The following is a 23,348-nucleotide window of genomic DNA, read 5'->3' as shown; positions in this document are numbered from 1 at the left end:
AGTCTATTCAGTTATTTTTAAATGGTATGCATATCGAAACCTGCTCCTAGATGAGTAGAATCTAAATACGTAGTTTGCTCGAGATATAATCAGTAGTGTAAGAGAACATTGCGAAATATCTTCTGGTCTTCCTATAAACCGACAGTCTATTCAGTGATTTTCAAAGTATATGCATACTTAAATCTGCTCCTCGATGAATAGGCTGAATATGAAGTTTGGTTGAGTTATAATCAATAGTGTAAGAGAAAATTGAATAACAGCTCTTCTAGTCTTCGTATAAACTCCCAGTCTGTTCAGTGGTTTTTAAATTATGTGCATATCGAAAAATGCCCTTGGATGAACAGACTAAATGTGAAGTTTGGTCGAAATCTGTTCATCCATCTACCCGTGATGGTGGAACAAACAAACAAACAAACAAGCAAGCAAACAAACAAACAAACAAACAAAAACAAACAAACACGAAACCTAAAAACTATTGATTTGATCTTGAGTTGACGAAAAACGGATAAATATATCAAAATATTGTGAAATAAATGACATTACAGACAGTGGACCCCCACAACTTTATTTATAAGTAGAGCTAGGAATTTTCGGTGTTGTACCTTAATTATTTTTCGCTATTAAAATGCTCAAATTAGCTTGTGTTGCAAGGAAATCATAAAAAGAACCCCCTAATTGTGTTTTAGTTGCACGTTTTGGCACCTTTTCTCAATGCTAGCTTTTTGCAACTTTTCTTAATGTCAGTACTTTTTTCCACTTGTTTAATACTTTTTTGGCTCCCTTGGCGCATTTTATTCCTAAAGAAATTAAACAATAAAAGCAGAATGTTTCGTCTGTAAAGCTTGATTCAATGTAGTTCCTCAATTCGTCGTTAGAATCGTACGCTTCCTGTACTGTACTAATCGGAAACTAAAGTACGAACCTGGTGATTGTTGAACTAATAGCTTGTTGCCCTCCATCAGCTGCTTATCTGCCGGCCTTGTTATTATTACGTAGGTGACGATTCAGAATACGCTTTGACTGTGTATGGTGTCTGCCATTGTCCTGTTAATACTGTTAATATTACGCTGTTTGCTATTACTGCAGTATCAGTATCAAATATGCTGAAACAGAAAACTAACGCCGAGAAAATACGTGATAGTGTTAAACAGTTTAGTGCTGATGGTATTCAGAGCGACGGGTTAGTTCTGACGTCCAACGTTTGTGATATATCAATGACGATTGATACCAAAAAACAGACACACCAACGTAAGCATGTAATGCTGTAGGCCTATATAGCTAGGGCGAAATGTGTGAAGAATAAGGAGGTTATATGAAATATCTTAACTGGGCTGTTGTGATGGATGTTAAGGAAGCACTGGATGGTATTGCAGAGCAGTAGAAAAGACGTTAGCCAAATGTTATTCTTTCAAATGTTATCTGTTTTCATGGTTTTCTGGACGTGTGGTTTTAATAACAGTGTGTTCTGGGACTTGCTTTAGTTAGCTTTTTAATATATGATACCATGAGTGAATTTTGTGTCCTTTCATATGATGTAAAATTGGTTTTGGTGATATTTGTATGATATTTACATTTAAAATTTACATCTTTTACATCTTTTTACACATTTTTAGACTACATTAAAGAACCTTCTTTGCACATTTTTGACCATTTGTTTCACTTAAAATTCGTAGCTTTACCTGTAAGATAATTAAGTTAATTTCACTACATGCATACGTAGGCTGAAGTTCATTGTGTTAACATCTTACTCTCTTTATGTTCCAGGTTGGAGATAAACTTCATATAACATGGGCCCAGAAGCTAACATAAACAACGTGCGCAGATATATCACGTAAGTAATCTAAGAGGATATATCAGTAAAGATGGATTAAAATGGCGTTAACTCAATGACACTCATCCTGTCAATGAATGTGATAAGATATTCTAAGCTTAACTTCATTTGAATGCAATGGAAGAGATCAACATGACTTTCCACTGAAAGTAGAATTCAAAAAGGAACTTCCAAAGTTTAGTCAATGTAACATTTACCACGCGTATTCATGTCTTCTCCGGTTTCACTAAAGATAGCGCCAGCGAATAGTACGCAGCGTATGAATTTGGCACATACGTCAGTTTGTTTGTCTGACAATAACCTACCAACACACACAAATTGAGTCCGCCGTCTGTGTTGTATCGTTCAGTGGTCATGTCGACGTTTGTGCCTGAAAAGGAACATTTGCGGCACGCATTGCTTTTCTTATTTAATCAAAAGATAAAAGACTGTGGAAAGTCATCGTTTGCTGGTAGAGACATATGATGAGCACGCTCCATTGATTAGAACATGTGAGACATGGTTTGGACAATTTAAACGGGGTAATTTCAATGTGAAAGACAGTGTGCAGTCTGGTAGACTACAAAAGTGCGAAGACTCTTGAAGCCCGGCAAAACCGTTAATGCAGAACGCTATGGCCAACAAATGATTAATTTAAATCATGCATTGATCGAAAGACGACCGGGATGGGCCAGAAGACATGACAAAATGATTTGTTACACGACGAAGCGCCGTCTCACACAGCAAAATCAGTGAAAGACACCTTGAAATCGTTTGGATGGGACATCCTTCCGCAACTGCCGTACTGCCCCGACCTGGCGCCATCCGACTATCACCTCTTCGCATCAATGGGGCACGCGCTCGCAGAAGCAGCACTTCAGCAATTTCGAGGAAGTTGGAAAATGGCTCGACGAATGGTTTGCCGCAAATAAAAGCAGTTTTTCTGGTATGGTATTCATAACTTACCTGAAAGATGGGTGAAATGTGTAGAAGCCGATGGCCAATATTTTGAATAAACAAAAAATTAATTTCCCTTTAAAATTACGTGTTTTCTTTATCACAAAACCTGGCAAAAACTTATGCATACACCTGGTATACAAACATTTAAAAAGGTGCGTGTCCTTCATTTCTTTGTTGATCTACATATCTTTAAGTAAGCCATATTTTTCCACTGTGGATCATGGGGACTACTGGCGAAAATGAGCGCAATTGGACCAGACAAAAGAGTGACTGAATGGGTTGGTGTATTTGTACAAAATTGATCTCAGAGAATTAGAGTAGGCGAAGCTTTATCTGACCCTGTAATAATTAAGAGGGGGATTCATAAAGGCAGTATTATTGGACCTTTATGTTTTCTTATATGTATAAATGATATGAGTAAACAAGTGGAATCAGAGATAAGGCTTTTTGCGGATTATGTTATTCTGTACAGAGAAGTAAATAAGTTACAAGATTGTGAGCAACGGCAATGTGACCTCGATATAGTTGTGAGATGGACAGCAGCCAATGGTATGTTGATAAACGGGGTTAAAAGTCAGGTTGTGAGTTTCACAAAGAGGAAAAGTCCTCTCAGTTTTAATTATTGCGTTGATGGGGTGAAAGTTCCTTTTGGGGATCATTGTAAGTATCTAGGTGTTAATATAAGGAAAGATCTTCATTGGCGTAATCACATAAATGGGATTGTAAATAAAGGGTACAGATCTCTGCACATGGTTATGAGGGTGTTTAGGGGTTGTAGTAAGGATGTAAAGGAGAGGGCATATATGTCTCTGGTAAGACTCCAACTAGAGTATGGTTCCAGTGTATGGGACCCTCACCAGGATTACTTGATTCAAGGACTGGAAAAAACTCCAAAGAAAAGCAGCTCTATTTGTTCTGGGTGATTTCCGACAAAAGAGTAGCGTTACAGAAATTTTGCAAAGTTTGGGTTGGGAAGAATTGGGAGAAAAAAGACGAGTTGCTCAACTAAGTGGGTATGTTCCGAGTTGTCAGCGGAGAGATGGCGTGGAATGACATTAGTAGACGAATAAGTTTGAGCAGCGTCTTTAAAAGTAGGAAGATAAAGTATGAAGATAAAGTTGGAATTTAAGAGGACAAATTGGGGTAGGGGAGTTCTTTGGTGTAGTGGTTAGCGTGATTAGCTGCAACCCCCGGAGGTTCGGGTTCGATTCCCGGCTCTGCCACGAAAATTTGAAAAGTGGTACGAGGGCTGGAACGGGGTCCACTCAGCCTCGGAAGGTCAACTGAGTAGAGGTGGGTTCGATTCCCACCTCAGCCATCCTGGAAGTGGTTTTCCGTGGTTTCCCACTTCTCCTCCAGGCAAATGCCGGGATGGTACCTAACTTAAGGCCACGGCCGCTTCCTTCCCTCTTCCTTGCCTGTCCCATCCAATCTTCCCATTCCTCCACAAGGCCCCTGTTCAGCATAGCAGGTGAGGCCGCCTGGGTCATCCTCCCCAGTTGTATCCCCGACCCAGAGTCTGAAGCTCCAGGACACTGCCCTTGAGGCGGTAGAGGTGGGATCCCTCGCTGAGTCCGAGGGAAATCCGACCCTGGAGGGAAAACAGATGAAGAAGAAGAAGAAAAAGAAGAAGAAGAAGAGGGAAGGGGAGTTAGGGATTGGAATAACTTACCAAGGGAGATGTTCAATAAATTTCCAATTTCTTTGAAATCATTTAAGAAAAGGGTAGGAAAACAACAGATAGGGAATCTGCCACCTGGTCGACTGCCCTAAATGCAGATCAGTATTGACTGATTGATTATAAGTCAAAGTAAAGAAGCAGACTTATTGAATATTTGCTCTACTTTCTGATTTTGCATCATAGGCCTTCACAAATTATTTATGCAGATTGTGAAATTCCTGCTAAAAGAATCCAAAACCAATCTTCACATTTAAGTGGTAGAACTATTCTTAGAATACTGCATTTAATCTACAGTATTTAATTGTTACAATACTATTTATTTTCAATTCAACCATCTCAGAAATGAAATTATAAAAGGAATATGAATGTATGGATTTTAGGGGCTGCCTGGCCGAGGCGGTAAAGGCGTCCACGGTTCGCCCGGAAGGTCGTGGGTTCGAATCCCCTTCAGGAAGTCGTAAAATTTAAGAAACGTGATTTCCACTTCTGGAGGTGCATATGGCACTGAGGTTCACTCAGCCTACACCAAAAATGAGTACCAGGTTAATTCCTGAGGGCAAAGGTGGTCGGGCGTAGAGTTAACCACTCTACCCTATTACGGGCCGAGGTTAACAATGGTGGAAGCCTTTACCTTCCACTCCTCCAAGGGCCTTCATGGCCTGTACGGAGGTGACTTTGCTTTGTATAAATTTTGAATATTGAACAACTTCCTTAAGGATGTGTTGATCAACTAAGTGTGAATTTATCCCACGGTTGATTTTCCACCAAGTTAGAGTGTACTAAGTTTAAACACAAGAAAGGTTGTGCGCGGTCGAGTTAACCGATATTTGATATGTTTTCATCACATTATAAAATACGTACTGTATTTTATAGAACATTTCATACAATGTAACAGCAATATCGTCGTCGCGCCTGCAAAAATCACTATGTGAAACATTTTAACTCAGAAATTAGTATTCGGGAGATAGTAAGTTCGAACCCCACTGTCGGCAGCCCTGAAGATGGTTTTCCGTCGTTTCCCATTTTCACATCAGGCAAATGCTGGGGCTGTACCTTAATTAAGGCCACGACCGCTTCCTTCCCAGCCCTAGCCCTTTCCTGTCCCATCGTCGCCGTAAGACCTATCTGTGTTGGTGCTACGTAAAGCCAATAGAAAAAAAAAAATAACTCAGAAACTTGGCGGGTAATGTTCTGTCATCTACTGTTCTATAATGTGCGAGTAATTTCAAGGAATTCTCGTTCTTCATAATGTATGTGTTGCGGGTCATTATTTCTAGAAAAATATTATCAAATAGCCGTTTTTGCAGGGCCAACTCGATACCCTTACTATTACACAAGTCAGGAACGTGGTTAGTGTGATTACCTGCAACATATGGCGGCCGGGTTCGATTCCCAGCTCTGCCACGTAACATGGAAAGTTTTACGAGGGCTGGAACGGGGTCCACCCAGCCTCGGGAGGTCAACTGAGTAGAGGGGGAGGAGTTCGATTCCCACCTCAGCCATCCTTGAAGTGGTTTTCCGTGGTTTCCCATTTCTCCTCCAGGTATATTCAGGGATGGTAGCTAACTTAAGGCCACGGCCGCTTCATTCCCTTCCCTTCAGCGTTTCGGTTTGACGTGTGACACATTCGGGGATCAGAGAATGTGGTCGCCGATGGATTAAGCCGAATGTTTCCTGGCGATTTCGATTCTGTTGACCCGGAGGAAAGTCCGTCATCTTCTATTTCCATACCTTCTGCTATAAGCGCCATTTTTATCGATACCCCTATGCTATTTCATGGTATAGCGAATTATCAACGTGAAGATTCGGTGCTGGTTCCTGTTATGGGAACTCTTTCTTCTGGGGATCATGTTGTCCCTTCTGTTTTGAGAAATGGGTTTCTGTGTTGCCCTTCGAGGCACGGTCAGAAGATGAAAATTGTGGTTCCATCTGCTCTGGTGCCTATGATTTTCATGCATTACCATGAGACCCCATTAGGGGGACATCTGGGTATCTTCAAAATTAGAGAGAAGACAAGGGAAATGTTTATTTGGAAAAGTATGGACGGCGAGATTAGGGAACTGGTTAAAGCATGTAAGTCTTGATTGATAAGCAAGCCCACGTTGTCTACTAATGTACGGCTATTGTCATCACACCAAACATCTCGCCGTATGGAGCGAGTGTGTGGATGGTTTCACACGATTCTCATAGCTGTTTCCGACTAGGCTTGCCACCGCTTATTCCACTATTTCTTGTCTCAATACTATTTTTGCTTTTGAACCCTCTCTTTCTTGTCTATATCTTCCAATATCCCCCCCACAAGGACTCTTTTCAGCATAACAGGTGAGGCCACCTGGGCGAGGAACTGATACTCCTCTCAAGTTGTATCCTCCTGACCCAAAGTCTCACTGTCCAGGCCATTGCCCTAGAGGCGGTAGAGGTGGGATCCCTCGCTGAGACCGAGGGAAAAATCAACCCTGGAAAGTAAATGGATTTAAAAAGGAAAGGAAAGAAACATAGGTTTAATTCGGGACTGAATACACAGATACAGTACTACAATGGTTATGAATTAATATTCTCCACTTAACCCACTCTAGACATAAAACTATCGATCGTACACCTACCAAACTCGGTAGCAATAATGTTCAGAGGAAGGGGTATACGATTTGCATGGTTCACCTACCTGAAAGCCAGGGATTATTAGGAAAGTATTCATACATATGCCGATGTGAAGAGAAGCATGTCAAGAGAAGTAGCAGGTATAACCTAGTTTATTATGCTTTTCTAAAAATCACGTTTAAGATATCAATTTCCGGCACCTCTCAGTGGCACGAGGTACTTTGTGACTCACTGAAGTATTTACGCCACACTGGACTAGGTGGCCCTCTTTTCTTAATAAAAAAAAATAATGAAAACTATTACAAAACTGATCAAAACAAGGTATTTGCCTGGCTGGGTAGCTCAGACGGCAGAGTGGTGGCCTTCTGACTAGAAGTTGGCAGGTTCAATCCTGGCTCAGTCCGGTGGTATTTGCAGCTGCTCAAATACGCTAGCCTCATGTCGGTAAATTTACCGGCTTGTGAGAGAGCTCCTGCGGTACAAAATTCCAGCTCCTCAACGTCTCCGTAAGCCGTAAAAGTAGTTAGTGGGACGTAAGACTTTTATTATTATTATTAATATTATTATTATTACTAGCAGTTTCCCGCTGGCTCCGCCCGCAGTGTACAAAGTATGGTGTTGTTCGTTACAATCCTCACAGATGTATTTGCAAAGTTTGCAAAGTTTGATCTTCCGTGATAATAGAATGTAATATTATGTCAACAAAACACTTGAAAATACATCACACAAAGACATTGAATTCAACGTTCCTTGGAACAACACTACGCGCCAAACTGTTACAAAGTCCTTCAAAGATCTTCGTCATGGAGACAAATGTACTCATAACTTTTCTCAGAATCTACCAATTTAAGTAGTTATTACCTCAAAAGGAAGCGCTTGATCCACTGAGTATTTTTAGATCAAAACGAACTGCGTACCTCAATTAGACCGAAAGATATGATTGCTTCAAAGATACAAAAAACTGAAAAATCAAATAATTTGAGGAAGGCGGAAGTTCAGTGATTTATAGTACCTGATGACAAATCTGTGCATGAATACCTTTCAGTTAAAAAAGAATGAAGGAAATCGACCGGATAGAATGGCCGGACTGACTGACTTTAGTTTTCATAAAAAAATTAATATATAGATTATTATTATTATTATTATTATTATTATTATTATTATTATTATTATTATTATTATTATTATTATTATTACTGTTACGGGGTTACCCGTGGAGCATAAAGACGTGAAAGAAGGTGCGGGCTTGAATGGGTCTAACTACAATGTCAAGAATTGAATTTTAAAACTTAAACTGAAGGTTATATTTTTTGAACTTCAAACTTAACAATTTTTCATGAAACATCAGGTACAGTGATAATCATAAAACAAGTCTAGGAAAAGACAAGATTAGTGAACGTGACAGATTTTGGGCTTCAAGCCCCTCGTTTTACAATTCTTGAGCTCCCAGCTCAAATTTACAATTCAAAAAAGAACAACCTTAGTAAAGGGCAGAAATCCCCTAATTCATGGAGCACTTGCTCCCGAAATACAATTTCTAGCCTTCTAGAGGCACTCTTTACAATTACAAAACTTTGAAAAAGAGCTAACAGGCTCTCAGTTTTTCAAGCCTACTCGAGGCAACATTACATCAATCTCGGATCTCTCAAACCACCATTTACAAATGGAACTTATTTCTACAGGGGTATTAAATACCCAACCTACTGGGCCTTCGTGGAATAAGAATCACAGGTTAAATTAATGGCCCGACCACAAAATGAATGGAGGCGTATACTTGCACTCCTAGATACGAACACCAAAAAAACCTAAGGAGCTCTAGGCCGATGAAACAGGGGCTATTCCCAAACTATTGAGGCGACTCGTATAGAATTACTTTAACACATTACAGGCAGAAAACCGTTACAAAACAAAGTCACCTCAAACCAAGATGAAGGGGAGCTCGAGAAGGTACATCACTCTCTATCCCCGGTTTACAGTTAAGGATTTTATAAGTTTTTACATCAGCCGGAAGAAAGTTACATTTAAAAAAGGTTGTAACATACTAAAGAGTCGGACCTCTCCCTCGGGTTAAACTGCGGAGGTAGCAAGATAGAATAAAATTATGTGGCTATTACCTTGTAGATGTTCTGTTGACCGATGAAAGAGGCCGCCCGCCTCCTGCTGTGACACACACACTCAGTAAGATGACGATCAATTGGCTAAGAAACGTGAAGAGCCGCAGTTTATAAACCCTCAGGGAAGGTTCGAGATCATTCAAGACTAAACCAGCCATACCCTCTCAATTTTATTGGTAGACTAGCTGATGTACCCGTGCTTCGCTACGGAATTCTACATTGTATACAGAATTCTAGGCTAGGTAGTGTACATGTTGTGAGCAAGATTGTATTAAATTGCATAGCTCTTAACGTTACCCTAGAAACGCGACAGGGAAGACACCAAAAGTATTTTCTCATATGAAGGCTGTGTTAGGGAATTTTCATTGTAATGATAGGCCCGCTTGCCTACCATCAGTCACAACCAGGTTTGGGAGTTTTTATTATAATGACAGACACTCACTCTCCACCAGCCATTTTACATCCTCAGAAAGACTGTCTTCGTGGTTTCCCCAACTGAAATGAACATAGGTCATTGCAATGACGTCAGTAGGAATGACGCGATTAAAAGCAATGCTTTCATATGAAGTACTCCATCAAATAAAAGACCACAAACTTTCTCACTTTTAACGAACAGTACTATGCTGGAATTCCAGAGCTGGAAAGACCAACCCGCAGACAGCTGTGATCCGTGAACACTTTTCGTCTTTTTTCGGCGGTGGGGAGGGGGGGTTCGAACAGTGGAGTGTCCCAGGGCAAAAACTATGCCCTTTTACTAATCTGTTTCGTAGGAGTACCCGATGAGTCGGAAAGTCTCAATTCACTACACTGGCAACGGAAAAATCCGTCTGACTTGGAGGCAATTTTTTCCTCCAAGCCAGAGGAGAAGCCCCCTCTTCACTGCTAATTTGGAATTAAATGAATGTACAATTTAATAAAAGTGAAGAGGAAGAAGCTTTTCTTAAGAAACAGCTCTTTTCAGGGTTGACTTTTGAGTTATTTAGTGAATTGTGATGCTATGTTTACACCCTTTTCACTGTGAAGATACTTGTTGGTTTCTCCTCCATCTCCTCAAGCCATTTACTTTTTGCTAATGGTTTAACGTCGCTCTATCACATACAGGTTTTCGATAACGGAGGGCTGGGAAAGAGCTACGGCGGGGAAGATTGTGGTCTTAATTAAGGAACAGCCTCAACTTTGAAAATGGTAAACCATGGAGAATAAGTTTCAGGACTGCCGATGGTGTGGATTGAGCCCTAAATGCAAGCTCACAGCTTCATGTAGCCCACTAGCTTTGTTCGAAACTCAGAACTTGGTGAGTTTCATCCATTTAAAAGACTGAAAGTAGTCAGGGAACAAATGCCGGAGGTGCCAAGATCCATGCAATCACCCATGCAACTTTGGAATTACGAAAATATTAATGATCTCATTTCATAGTTGGTATATTTCCTTCGTCTCTTTAGAAACGCAAAGTTCTTCAGTTTTGTTTACAAAAGAAAACCCGGGCATTTTTTCTATTGTTAAAAAGAGGGCATGTCCGAGAAAAGAGGATGTACGGCAACCCCATGTGAATGTAGACTGCTTTTTGTTATTTGTGTGCCTTTTTGTAGGGGGTGAGTGAGTGCCGTCACAGTTGCCCTTGGTGCGTGGCTACAAGAACTTCGAGTACACGTGACACGTACGAGTGGATAATGAAGTGCGTGTCCGCGAGACAGATAAACGAAGGCCATTGTTTGTAAACGGGCATGGTGTAAGTTACTTCTATGGCTTATCACCATGATATGTAGCGGATACATAGTAGTTAGCTCGCAGACGAAGAGTAAATGCTCTTTTTTGTTCGACATGACGTCAATTGCAAGCCTTCCTATTTCACAGCGAGGACGACTTGGAGGTGATCGTTATTTCATGGGCATGCGACAGGTGTGCTTCGATTATAAAAGTAGATCTGGTGATGATTTAATGTAATGGACACAGGATTTCGTCCCGAAGGGTTGTAGTTAATCCGCAAAAATGTGCTCTTCATCCAGAAATAAATTTAGGTTAAGTCTAGCTTTATACATCCACAATATCACGTAGAAAACTGCCTCATCAGTAAGGTGATTGGCATATTATAAAGGCGAATCGAATCAATGATATAATTTCTCCCTTAGCCCAGTATGTTCTGTGATTGGCTATTTAGGTCTGGCCTTCTGATACTAACTTTGCACGTTCGATCCTGGCTCAGTCTTGTGGTACTTGAAGGTGCTCAAATACGTCAACCCTGTGTCGGTAGATTTGCGGGCACGTAAAAGAACTCCTGCGTGACTAAATTCCGGCACCTTGGCGTCTCCGGAAACCATACAAGTAGTTAGTGTGAATTAATAGCATTAACAGTATTATTATAATTAAAAACTATTAATTTAAGTCAAACCGTAAGGATCCCTGCAGGTCCGGAATTGGAAATTCAATGAGCTTTCCTTTATGTTGTGTGACGTTGAGAGTCTTTTGTGTGTTTTAGATGTGAGGATTTGCTGATGAAAATATACTGCTTCGTTTATTCTTCGGTGGGTATCTTTAATTTTATTATTTTATATAATTTAGAGGTAGGTAATCAAAGCTTAAACTGACCAGATTTTATCATCAACCAAATATGTTGGATGAAGAAATAATTTTAAGATATTAAAGTAGAATGTAAGGATGGTATACCTTTACGTAGCACACCTGCTTCAGTCCCCCTGAAGTTTTACATTTTACACGTGTCAGGCCAATATAAATAGTCCGTTATTGAACATTATAAATTTTCCACCTAACTCATTCCTGGTTGCCAGCGTTTTGCCCCCGTGTGCTAGGTTGGGCTCGTCAGTTGGTACCTAGCACGCCTACCAAGACGCATGGCTAGTGCATACCGTGGAGGCCACTGCGTAGGCTACTTGAAGCCACCGGCAGTGCCAGTGCACTACGAGAGACTTTGTCTCACTACCAAAAATTGATGCCTGCTTGGCCATCAGATGATATAGATGTTGATTCCCATAGGGAATCTGAAATATTTGTCCCCAATGAGTAAATTTATAATACCAATATAAATGGTTCGTTATTGGACATTATAAATTTGCCAGCTAACTCGTTCCTGATTGCCAGCGTTTCGCCCCCGTGTGCTAAGTTGGGCTCGTCAATTGGTACCTAGCACACCTACCAACTGGTATTATAAATTTACTCATTCGGGACAAATATTTCAGATTCCCTATGGGAATCAACATCTATAGCACGTGTCAGGCCAATAAAATATCAGTAGTTGCCAGGCCGTGCGCTGACCTAATTCATATCTTACACTGGTCAACCAAAGACTTTTAATATGCTCACTTTTCTAACTTAATGCAATCACAAGGTGTCGTACACTGGGTAATAAACCGAATCCTACCAAAAACCATGACGTGTATCCTTATAGAACAATATGGGCGCTATGCTGGGAGATCCACAATACAATCGTAAGTGTACTCACCATCATTTGGAGGATTCCTATACCCCCGCCTTCGTAGAAAGTATTGAAGTCAACAGAATCATACTGATAAGGAAACTCTTTAGGCAACTCTCTCTGTAACTAATGGAAAATATATTGAGCTTCAACCTACTAAGCGCCAATGATGTGGTGGACTGATCTTCACTCATATCATTCATAGTTCAAACAAATGGTATTCTCCAAGGAGATCTCCTTAGTCCAGTGTTAAATAACTTGCTGGCCCACGACGTTGTCCAAGAGGCAGTGTCGGCCAGATGTAACAACATTTTATGATAAGCTATCAAAAAATAAACCCAGTTTTGCACTGAATATTGGAAAGGATTAATATACATGGTCTCAAAGAAAATTTTTAGTAATAAAAGCAAATAAAAAATTATGAGATTCTGGTGAGGAGAGAACATATGAAAGGCAGGAATCTACCACTAATATAATCCAATCCTATCTAATTCCTATTTCTCCTTGTGGGGCAAACGGTATTCAGGTAAGCTCTCCATTCGATACGTTCTTTAGCCAGATCTTTCACTTCATTCTTTTTCCTAATTCCAATCATTCCCTCTCTAAATGTTCGTCTCCAAGAGTTCCTAGGTCTTCCGTCTTTCGATTTGGATTCCATTCTAAGACCGGCTTTTCAACTGCACCGTCCTGTTTTATTAACGTATGTGTTATCCACCCCCACTCCCTTTCCCGTTTTCCTACATCAATAGATTTCTGGTTGGTTTTCTTCCACAGGTTTTCGTTTGTGATATCTTCAGGCCATCTTATATTGATGATTAGAGTCAGGATTTTTATGCAGTAATAGGTTAGAATGTAATCTTACTTAAGCGAATAACATTATGCTGCTCATCGGTTATGCTATGAGATTTGCATGAACATTAGGGTTGCGGTCTATCAGAATCCCTCGAATTTATGTTACTCTTGCTACATTATGGAAGAACGGGGTAGTCGACAGTTCGGAAGAACCAAATTACACTACTTTGAATTTTAACCTATTACTGCCTAAAAATCTGGAGTATATTGAAGATACGCCGCAGACAACGATTCATGAGGACTTGGAGCTGCTGTGTGATTTGTTTAAGTGATCCTCCCAAGATTCGCAGCCGTAAAGGAGAATGGACTTCATGTTGCTATTGAAAAGACTGATGTTGTTTTTTCGTGAGAGTTTACTAGAACTCGTAAATACCTGTAAGAACAGTAGAGAAAAATTTCACCACGTACATAGAATGAAGATGTACGGCTGCGATCAAGGCCCACGTCAGTAACCTCAGGAAACAATTACAAAAAGCAGCTAGGAGTGGGAAGGAAGTGGCCGTGGCCTTAATTAAGGTACAGTGTGAAAATGGGAAACCACGGAAAACCATCTTCAGGGAAATAAAAATACACGCACTGTTCTAAGTGCGTTTGACTATTTCTCCACATATCAGCCCTTCGGTTCAGGCATCTCCCGAGCGCAAGCTCACAGCTGCGCGGCCGTAACCGCATGGTCAACTTGCTCAGTCTCTTGCATTTTATACTTTTTATATGGCATATTTATTATGTGTTCAGTAACATAATGAACGTTAATATATTTGCTTGACAAGATACGACATAACATGTCTTGTCAATATTTACGAGTGCAAATCGAAAAGCAACAATAATTATTATATAGGGAAATCAAAATGCACGCAGTGTATTAAGTACGTTTGACTATTTTCCCACACAGCCAACCCTTCGGTTCAGGTATTTGGCCCATTGCACCACTAGTTTGGAAATGCCGCAGTTGTAGATATCGGCCAGTTGAGCGCAGAACCATCGCCGGACTTCACCTCTACCGCCTCAGGGGCAGTGTCCTGGAGTGTGAGACTTTGGGTCGGCGGATACAACTGGGAAGAAGGACCAGTACCTCTCCCAGGCTGTCTCACCCGCTATGCTGAGCAGGGGCCTTTCAGTGGCATGGGAAGATCTGAAGGGGTAGACAAGGAAGAGGAAAGGAGGCAGCCGTGGCCTTAATTTAGGCACCATCCCGGCATTTGCCTGGGGGAGAATTGGGAAACCACGGAAAACCACTTTGAGGATGGTTGAGGTAGGAACCGAACCTCCCTCTACGCAGTTGTCCTCCCGAGGCTGAGTGGAATCTGTTTCAGCCCTCGTACCATTTTTCAAATTTCGTGGCAGAGCCGGGAATCGAACCGAGGCGTCCGGGGGTGGCAGTTAATCACACTAACCACTACACCATAGAGGTGGACTAAATCTATAAATCTGTGGAAATAAAGTTGTAACAAATTTCGTGTATAATTAGCCATATGTCGTAATAATAATAGAATTAATTTAACGCTACATTTCTGGGTCTTTCATCTCTAGGCAGGTGGAACTCACCTATAGTATTTCCAGGCACGTTTCAAAAATTACTCGGCACACTATGCACCAGCGTGGGGATTGTGGAAGCTTGGCTATTAGTACGACTGTCTACCAAGCAGATCCTGTTACAAAAGCTCATTGTAATATATTCAAACGAACCGGTAAATTGACGGATCGTACAGATAATTAAATATTATATCACCGATGGCGAAATTAAAATCGCTGCAGATAAAACGTTCACCGTACAATATGTTGAGCAAGAAAAACATTTACGGGGTCTTGAAAATCTGAACGAAAGTAAAATGTCCCAATTACTGTTAAAATAATCTGTTTCGACATCAAGTAACAAGTAATCTTCCTTTCATAAAGAATTATGTGAAGTGTTTGTTAGTGTCAATATTCCGCTAATAAAACTAATTAATCCTAAATTAAGTGATTTCCTCGAACGTCACACTAGTCACACTATTCCAAATGAATCAACATTATGTAAAATCTACCTATCAAAATGTTACGAAGATACATGAAACCGAATACGTGAATGTGTGAAGGGAAAAAATTACGTTTCAATTAACGAGATCACAGATGTAGTGGAATGTTATGTAGGTAATGCAGTGATAGGGACCCTAGAAACTAATAGCCCCGGGCAGCACTTCATAGGTTTCGGAAGTGGTTAACCACAGTCAGATATGCAAACTCTTCGATAAAATCCATGTGTTTATTATGACCTAGCGAAAGAGAACATGAAAACGTGCAGCGTGTTACATAGCAAAGGCAACAAAATATATCAAATCATTTTACAGTAAGACGGTGTATGTTACTTGTCTGGCTCATGCTTTTCATTGAATCGCGGAAGAGGTCAGATCGAAATTTCCAAAAGTAGATAGACTTGTTTCCACAGTCAAGAAAGTTTTTGTGAAAGCACCATCCCGAACTAAGTATTTCAGAGAAAAAGCCTCTGATGTAGCCTTGCATCCAGCGCCAGTTTTAACACGTTGGGGGTACCTGGTTGAGTGCATGCACATACTACTGTAATGTGACACATTTCAGACAGTAAGAGAAGTAGTGGATGATAGGTAATTGGTAGTGCACACGACCTGTTTTCTGATTCTCACACAGAAGGTAAATTGGCTTGCAAAATTTCAAATTTTTAATTTTTTCTAGAAACCATAACCCACCTAGAAGAAAGTGGCATGGTATTGGACAAGTCAATAGATTTAGTCAGGAATGCTGAAGATTGTATAGAAAGTGTTCAAGGCGAAATTGGGGATACAGTCAGACAGAAATTAAAATTTGTATTGGATAAAAAATACGAGGTATCAGACAGTATGTCAGGTCAAGACTTCAGAATTGACATTTTTCAAATATGCCCCTACACGTCAGTGGAAGTGGAGAGAAGTGTCTCAAAGTATAAAACAGTATTAGCCAACAACCGCCGTTCCTTCACGTTTGATAACTTGAGGATGACTATTGTGGTGTATTGTAATGTTAACTAAGATATGTTTAGTTAGTATTATATTTTTCACATTATTTTAGTAGAAATGAAAATGACCTACTGATAATTGTTAATTTATTGATTAATAACTTAGTAGTAATACGCTAATTCTACTAAAAATCTTTGTTTTACAATACAGTTATTATAATTACGTATTCATCTTTGTCTAAAATAATTATTATGAATTTGTTAATTTCTATTAGGTATTTTTTAAAATTTGAGGTCATTTTAAGAGAATTTTAGGGGCATTTTCCATCATTTTTAGGTCATCGACATCCGGGCCCTAATCATGATAATGGCCACGACATTCTAGTTTTGCCAGGAATCTGAACAACTAGAATATGGACTTTTATGTCTGTAGTACTGCCAACCGCAGAAAGTGGAACAAATTGTGAAAGGTAGGAAATTCAAGTTATTCTGAGCACTATTTTCTTATGTGGATGTCTAGTCAATGCATATAAATAAAGAGAGAAGGAAATGGAAATTGAGGTAAATGTAAGGAATTTCGGTACTGTAGACATTTAAGCCTGTTTTGCATGCACTTTGCAGTGCCGAGAGACGTTTGCAGTAACATGACAAAAATATACGTGGGGAATCATTATTCTGAACGGCAATGTTTTTATCCATCCATTTACATCCATAACATGGTATATCCCCGATTACAATGGATGGTACAAAATACATTCAATATATAAATGGTACCTATATATACAAAATAATATATAACAATAAAACACTAAGACTGCCATGACTAAATTAAGAATAATTTAAACATATTTTCAATAAAACATACAAACACATCAAAATTAAAGGAGAAAAACCAAATTAGCAGCGAAAAAAGGGAAATAATCATAATAGTAAATACACAATTACATAAATAAATAAATAAATAAATAAATAAATAAATAAATAAATAAATAAATAAATAAATAAATGAATAAATAAATAAATAAATAAATAAATAAATAAATAAATAAATAAATAAATAAATAAATAAATAAATAAATAAATAAGCCGTGTGAATCCCCTAAGGACTATGGCCTCCTGCAATGCAGGGACAGTGCTCAGTTTAGCTCCTCAGGTGAGCAGGTCCTGAAGAGCATTATTATATTGGTTAATCTGTAGTTTGTTTCATGATAACGTATTGCCGCATATTGTACATTTGTGTAGTCTCACCCCCGAGTGAATGCAATGGTGTTTTTCTGGATCAACAATTCGTGAAAACGCACTGTTGCATTAATGACACGTGTACACTTTTTTCCCAAAGAGGGTTCAGGTTGCTTCTAGGTGAAAGCGTAAACTTGCATTCTTTGTTCTTGCATAGCTTCTTCTCCGAATGTTGTAGACGTTTCTTGTAATTTCTTGACCTTATCCTCCGTTGAAATTCTCTTGACATACATTGCAGGTGCATATCCTCGTCCTACTATGTGTTCCGTGATGAGTTATCATATCACACAATAAAAAAGTGGCATTACATAGCCTACGTCATATTTCAGTGCTGAATTAATTTTCTCCAATAAATTATTGACGTAAATATTGTTTAAGATTTTTGAAAAATAAAATAAGTGATCAAGCCAAATGTATTTGTCTGATGATGGTTTGTTATATACTCCACACATTTTTACAACTAGTGAACTTTTATGATGTAAGGTGCTTGAGAATGGACAGTTGTCTCGAACGTAGAAGGTGATTCTTTAAGAAATTGTTGGTTATCTAATATTCCATTAACTGTCTTGTAAAGAAATATAATTATGTTGAATTAATGTTGTAGGTGTACTGAGGTGCATTAAGCCAAAGTCATTTAGTAGAGTTCTGTAAGAACCTCTATGATGATATGATGTTCGGTTATATTTTTAAAAATATCAAGATCGCAAAAATGTGTTTTGTATTTTTTTTCTATTTCGTTAATTGTACACATGTACTGAGTAGCCAACACTACACATGCATATTCAAGTTTACTTCTAACAAGGTAACTGAATAAGATTTTTAAAGTAACTTTATCTCTAAGTTCTCGGGTATTTTTAATAATAAACCCTAATTATTTAAATCCATCATTCGTAATTGTATGAATATGACTGTTGAATGAACATTTTGAATCAAGCATAACACCCAAACCGTTTACTAAATTACACCTCTCCAAGATCTCACCATTTAAACTATAGTTATGCACAAACACATCCTTATTACGAGAAAATGTGATAACTAAACGCTTTTTAATCTTCCAAAACCATTGGCATTAGGTTGGCGAGGTCTAGGGAGTCTTCCACTTTCAAATCTTTCACGAGCCTTCTTTTCATTTCGTCGACATTTTCGTTCTTTAAAGCCGGGCTGAGTAGCTCAGGCAGTAGACCGCTTGCCTTCGAAGCTCAAGTTGGCGGGTTCAGTCCGGTCGTATTTGAAAGTGCTCAAAACCTTTCGTATTTATCTACATAAATAATGCCTTAAAGCTAGCCGCATTCGAAACCCACGGGGTCATTCAGGAATAAGCGAGAACCACAAACGTCCTCTAATTCTTTATATTCAGGGACTCAATACCGTTAGAATTTTAGGTTGGGGTTGACAATTTTCCGTCAGTGACCTAGTTTTCCATTTCATAATTGCGAAGTAATTTAATGTTAGTTATTGCATGAAATCGAAATGTGCTTGGCTCAAAAGCTTGTCACTATGAAAGCGAACGGCCATTCAAGCCACACTAACCATACATCCGCAATTTCATCAGAAATATTACACATAGTCATTTTTGACACCTGTTGTTTGGCATATACAATATTTGCAAGTGTTAGCAGGAACCATCACAGAGACCACAGTCTATCACAATTTCACTTTAGAAATAGTGCAAGGTGTTGTAATTTCTATCAAGCTCAGTGATATCCTGTTTCATTGACACAATCTGTAGTATTTTATTTCCCAATCGTCAGGCAGGTTAGCTGCACGGTACAGGTAGTGTGGCTCCAGAAGTTTACGCTAAGGCTAAGGCCGCACTTGCATGATTCCACGCTGCATTACTCCGCGAAATCTCGCGTCAAGAATGCACAACACTAATTGGGACGGACCGGGCGAGTTGGCCGTGCGCGTAGAGGTGCGTGGCTGTGAGCTTGCATCCGGGAGATAGTAGGTTCGAATCCCACTATCGGCAGCCCTGAAGATGGTTTTCCGTGGTTTCCCATTTTCACACCAGGCAAATGCTGGGGCTGTACCTTAATTAAGGCCACGGCCGCTTCCTTCCCACTCCTAGCCCTTCCCTGTCCCATCGTCGCCATAAGACCTATCTGTGTCGGTGCGACGTAAAGCAGCTAGCAAAAAAAAAAAAAAAAAAATGGGACGGAACCAGCCACACACGGCGTGATTTTCCGCCGCGCGACACGATAGAAGGCGCGTCTTCAAGATTGCCCGCTCAAGAACGAGCCGAGATCCATTTTGTTTGCGTGTTTTACCGTTCAGCGCCTGGCCACACTTGTCGAATGAAGACGCTGCGGTATTGTGCTCTTGTGTGAATATTGCGCGTGGTCCGTCTGCGTTCGTTTTGCACTTTCACTTTGCAAAATGGAATTAGACAGTGAATTAATAATTTTGGAGGTACACAATATAACCCGTGCCTTTACGATACAAAGGACCTAGAATTAAAAAACAGAGACACGAAGAGAGATGCGTGGTTATCAGTAACGGACGCTGTGTTGGGAGAGAAGTGTCCCTTTGTTGATAGCATTTTTCAACCAACAGAAAAGCGTTTCAGATGAGTTCACGGGCATTCTGTAACAATAAAAAATTTATCTTGATTGTATTATAATTTATTCAGTAGGAGCACAAATTGTCCACTCTATGACCTATCACCTATAATAGGATTGATCCAATATATTCTTTGGCGACGACGAACAGCCAACGCAGCACATAACGCAACAACGTAAGGTAACGGAATTCCTTCCATATGCAGAGCAATGGCGGTGCTTTGCTACTTTACAATATACAACACGCTAATAAAATCACGCCGAGCAAACACGCAAGTGCGGCCACGCGCCCTGTTGTCCAGCTGCGTGAAAAAAAAAAAACGCAGAAATTCAGAGTGACAAATCGCAAGTTTGGCCACCCACCTCGCAGGTAGTCCAGCTGAGTGAAAAACACGCAGTATGCAAGCGTGGCCTTAGTCTAATGCGTTCAAACCTCACCGTCGCGTATCGGCTTTTCTTGAGGATGATTTTCCATGCTCGCCCATTTATCTTTTTTTTTTGCTAGTGTCTTTACGTTGCACCGACACAGATAGGTCTTATGGCGACGATGGGAGAGGAAAGGCTAGGAGTTGGAAGGAAGCGGCCGTGGCCTTAATTAAGGAACAGCCCCAGCATTTGCCTGGTGTGAAAATGGGAAACCACGGAAAACCAGCTTCAGGCCTGCCGACAGTGGAATTCGAACCCACTATCTCCCGGATGCAAGCTCAAAGCCGCGCACGCCTAACCATACGGCCAACTCGCCCGGTCATCCATTTTAAGTCAGGAAATTGCAATGGTGGCGGTGGTGATTATAGTTTTAAGAGGAAGTACAACCAGGCAAGCATCCTCTATATAACACAAATCAGACAGAAAAATAGAAGGGGCCCGACACTTCGAGAAATTAAGGTATCGGACAAAGAAAGACAAGGGCCAGGAAGGGCAAAAAAATGAAATACTCCCTAGGCCTCGAGTGCTCTAATATCGTCAGGACCGAGCTCGATAGCTGCAGTCGCTTAAGTGTGGCCAGTATCCAGTAATCGGGAGATAGTGGGTTCGAGCCCCACTGTCGGCAGCCCTGAAGGTGATTTTCCGTGGTTTCCCATTTTCACACCAATCAAATGCTGGGGCTGTACATTAATTAAGGCCACGGCCGCTTCCTTCCAATTCCTACGCCTTTCCTATCCCATCGTCGCCATAAGACCGATCTGTGTCGATGCGACGTAAAGCAAATAGCAAAATAAATCGTCAGGGTCGGAAAATAACAAGAGTTGACCAAGAGAGGTCTGATAGAATAGATGACACTGAGGAGCCTGGTACAAGTAAGTGGAAAAAATATTTTTTTTCTATTTGCTTTACGTCGCACCGACATAGATAGGTCTTACGGCGACGATGGGATAGGCCTAGGAGTTGGAAGGAAGCGGCCGTGGCCTTAATTATGGTACAGCCCCGGCATTTGCGTGGTGTGAAAATGGGAAACCACGGAAAACCATCTTCAAGGCTGCCGACAGTGGGACTCGAACCCACTATCTCCCAATTACTGGATACTGGCCGCACTTAAGCGACTGCAGCTATCGAGCTCGGTGGAAAAAATACTAGGAATCAGCTAAGGGCCCCGTAGTTGCCAACCCACTCTCCCAAGTTTAGAGCCCCTGGGACCCCATGTAGTCGCCTCTTACGACAGGGTGGATATTCCGTGGGTGTTATTCTACTGCCCCACTCACAGGGAGTGAAATTGCAGGGGATGTATATTAAAACAATGTCGGCTACATTTCCTTCCCTACCTCAGTGTCGCTGAAAACCTGTACGTTACTGAAACGCTGAAGAGGTGACAAACAAGGAAAATAATAGTTCCCTTATGGTTATCGGCTATGAAAGCGAACGGCCATTAAAGTTTCTCTAACTATACATCCATAATATCTACAGAAGTATTACGGCAGAATCAACTTTGGAAATATCTAGAAGATATTTAAGATATTTTAAGGCAGAAACAAGTTCCAAGAAGGACATTCCAGGAATAATTAATGAACAAGGGGAGTGTATATGTGAGGATCTTCAAAAGGCAGAAGTATTCAGTCAGCAGTATGTAAAGATTGTTGGTTACAAGGATAATGTCGAGATAGAGGAGGAGACTAAGGCCAAAGAAGTAATAAAATTTACATATGATAACAATGACATTTACAATAAGATACAAAAGTTGAAAACTAGAAAAGCGGCTGGAATTGATCAGATTTCTGGGGATATACTAAAGACAATGGGTTGGGATATAGTACCATATCTGAAGTACTTATTTGATTATTGTTTGGTCGGAGGAGCTATACCAGATGAATGGAGAGTTGCTATAGTAGCCCCTGTGTATAAAGGAAAGGGTGATAGACATAAAGCTGAAAATTACAGGCCAGTAAGTTTGACACGCATTGTATGTAAGCTTTGGGAAGGCATTCTTTCTGATTATATTAGACATGTTTGTGAAATTAATAACTGGTTCGATAGAAGGCAATTCGGTTTTAGGAAAGGTTATTCCACTGAAGCTCAACTTGAAGGATTTCAGCAAGATATAGCAGATATCTTGGATTCTGGAGGTCAAATGGACTGTACCGCGTTTGACCTGTCTAAAGCATTTGATAGGGTGGATCATGGGAGACTACTGGCAAAAATGAGTGCAATTGGACTAGACAAAAGAGTGACTGAATGGGTTGCTATATTTCTAGAAAATAGATCTCAGAGAGTTAGAGTAGGTGAAGTTTTGTCTGACCCTGTAATAGTTGAGAGGGGAGTTCCTCAGGGCAGTGTTATCGGACCTTTATGTTTTCTTATATATATAAATGATATGAGTAAAGGAGTGGGATCGGAGGTAACGCTTTTTGCGGATGATGTTATTCTATATAGAGTGATAAATAAGTTACAAGATTGTGAGCAACTGCAACGTGACCTCGAAAATGTTGTGAGATGGACAGCAGGCAATGGTATGTTGATAAACGGGGCTAAAAGTCAGGTTGTGAGTTTCACAAATAGGAAATGTCCTCTCAGTTTTAATTACTGGGTTGACGGGGTGAAAGTTCCTTTTGGCGATCATTGTAAGTATCTAGGTGTTAATATAAGGAAAGATCTTCATTGGAGTAATCACATAAATGGGATTGTAAATAAAGGGTACAGATCTCTGCACATGGTTATGAGGGTGAT

The 23,348-nt window shown here is 40.2% G+C and overlaps 1 protein-coding gene across 2 annotated transcripts in view; it reads left to right on the top strand.

The window, feature by feature from the left end:
* The window catches only part of LOC136874023 (proton-coupled amino acid transporter-like protein pathetic), a 435,495-nt gene that overhangs the window by 149,899 nt on the left and 262,248 nt on the right, over positions 1-23,348 (top strand). The window contains exons 2-3 of one of the 2 annotated variants that reach the window (XM_067147500.2): positions 1,765-1,831; positions 16,730-16,862. In XM_067147500.2, the coding sequence (XP_067003601.2) occupies positions 16,816-16,862 (47 nt within the window). In that variant the 5' untranslated portion in view covers positions 1,765-1,831; positions 16,730-16,815. The remainder of the gene's footprint in view (positions 1-1,764; positions 1,832-16,729; positions 16,863-23,348) is intronic. The other variant, XM_067147502.2, reaches the window with a different exon arrangement.

Source organism: Anabrus simplex, chromosome 5 (assembly GCF_040414725.1).
Source record: "Anabrus simplex isolate iqAnaSimp1 chromosome 5, ASM4041472v1, whole genome shotgun sequence".
Lineage (NCBI taxonomy): Eukaryota > Metazoa > Arthropoda > Insecta > Orthoptera > Tettigoniidae > Anabrus > Anabrus simplex.
Note: the sequence above shows the minus strand (reverse complement) of the source record. Positions and strands in the feature narration are given on the sequence as shown.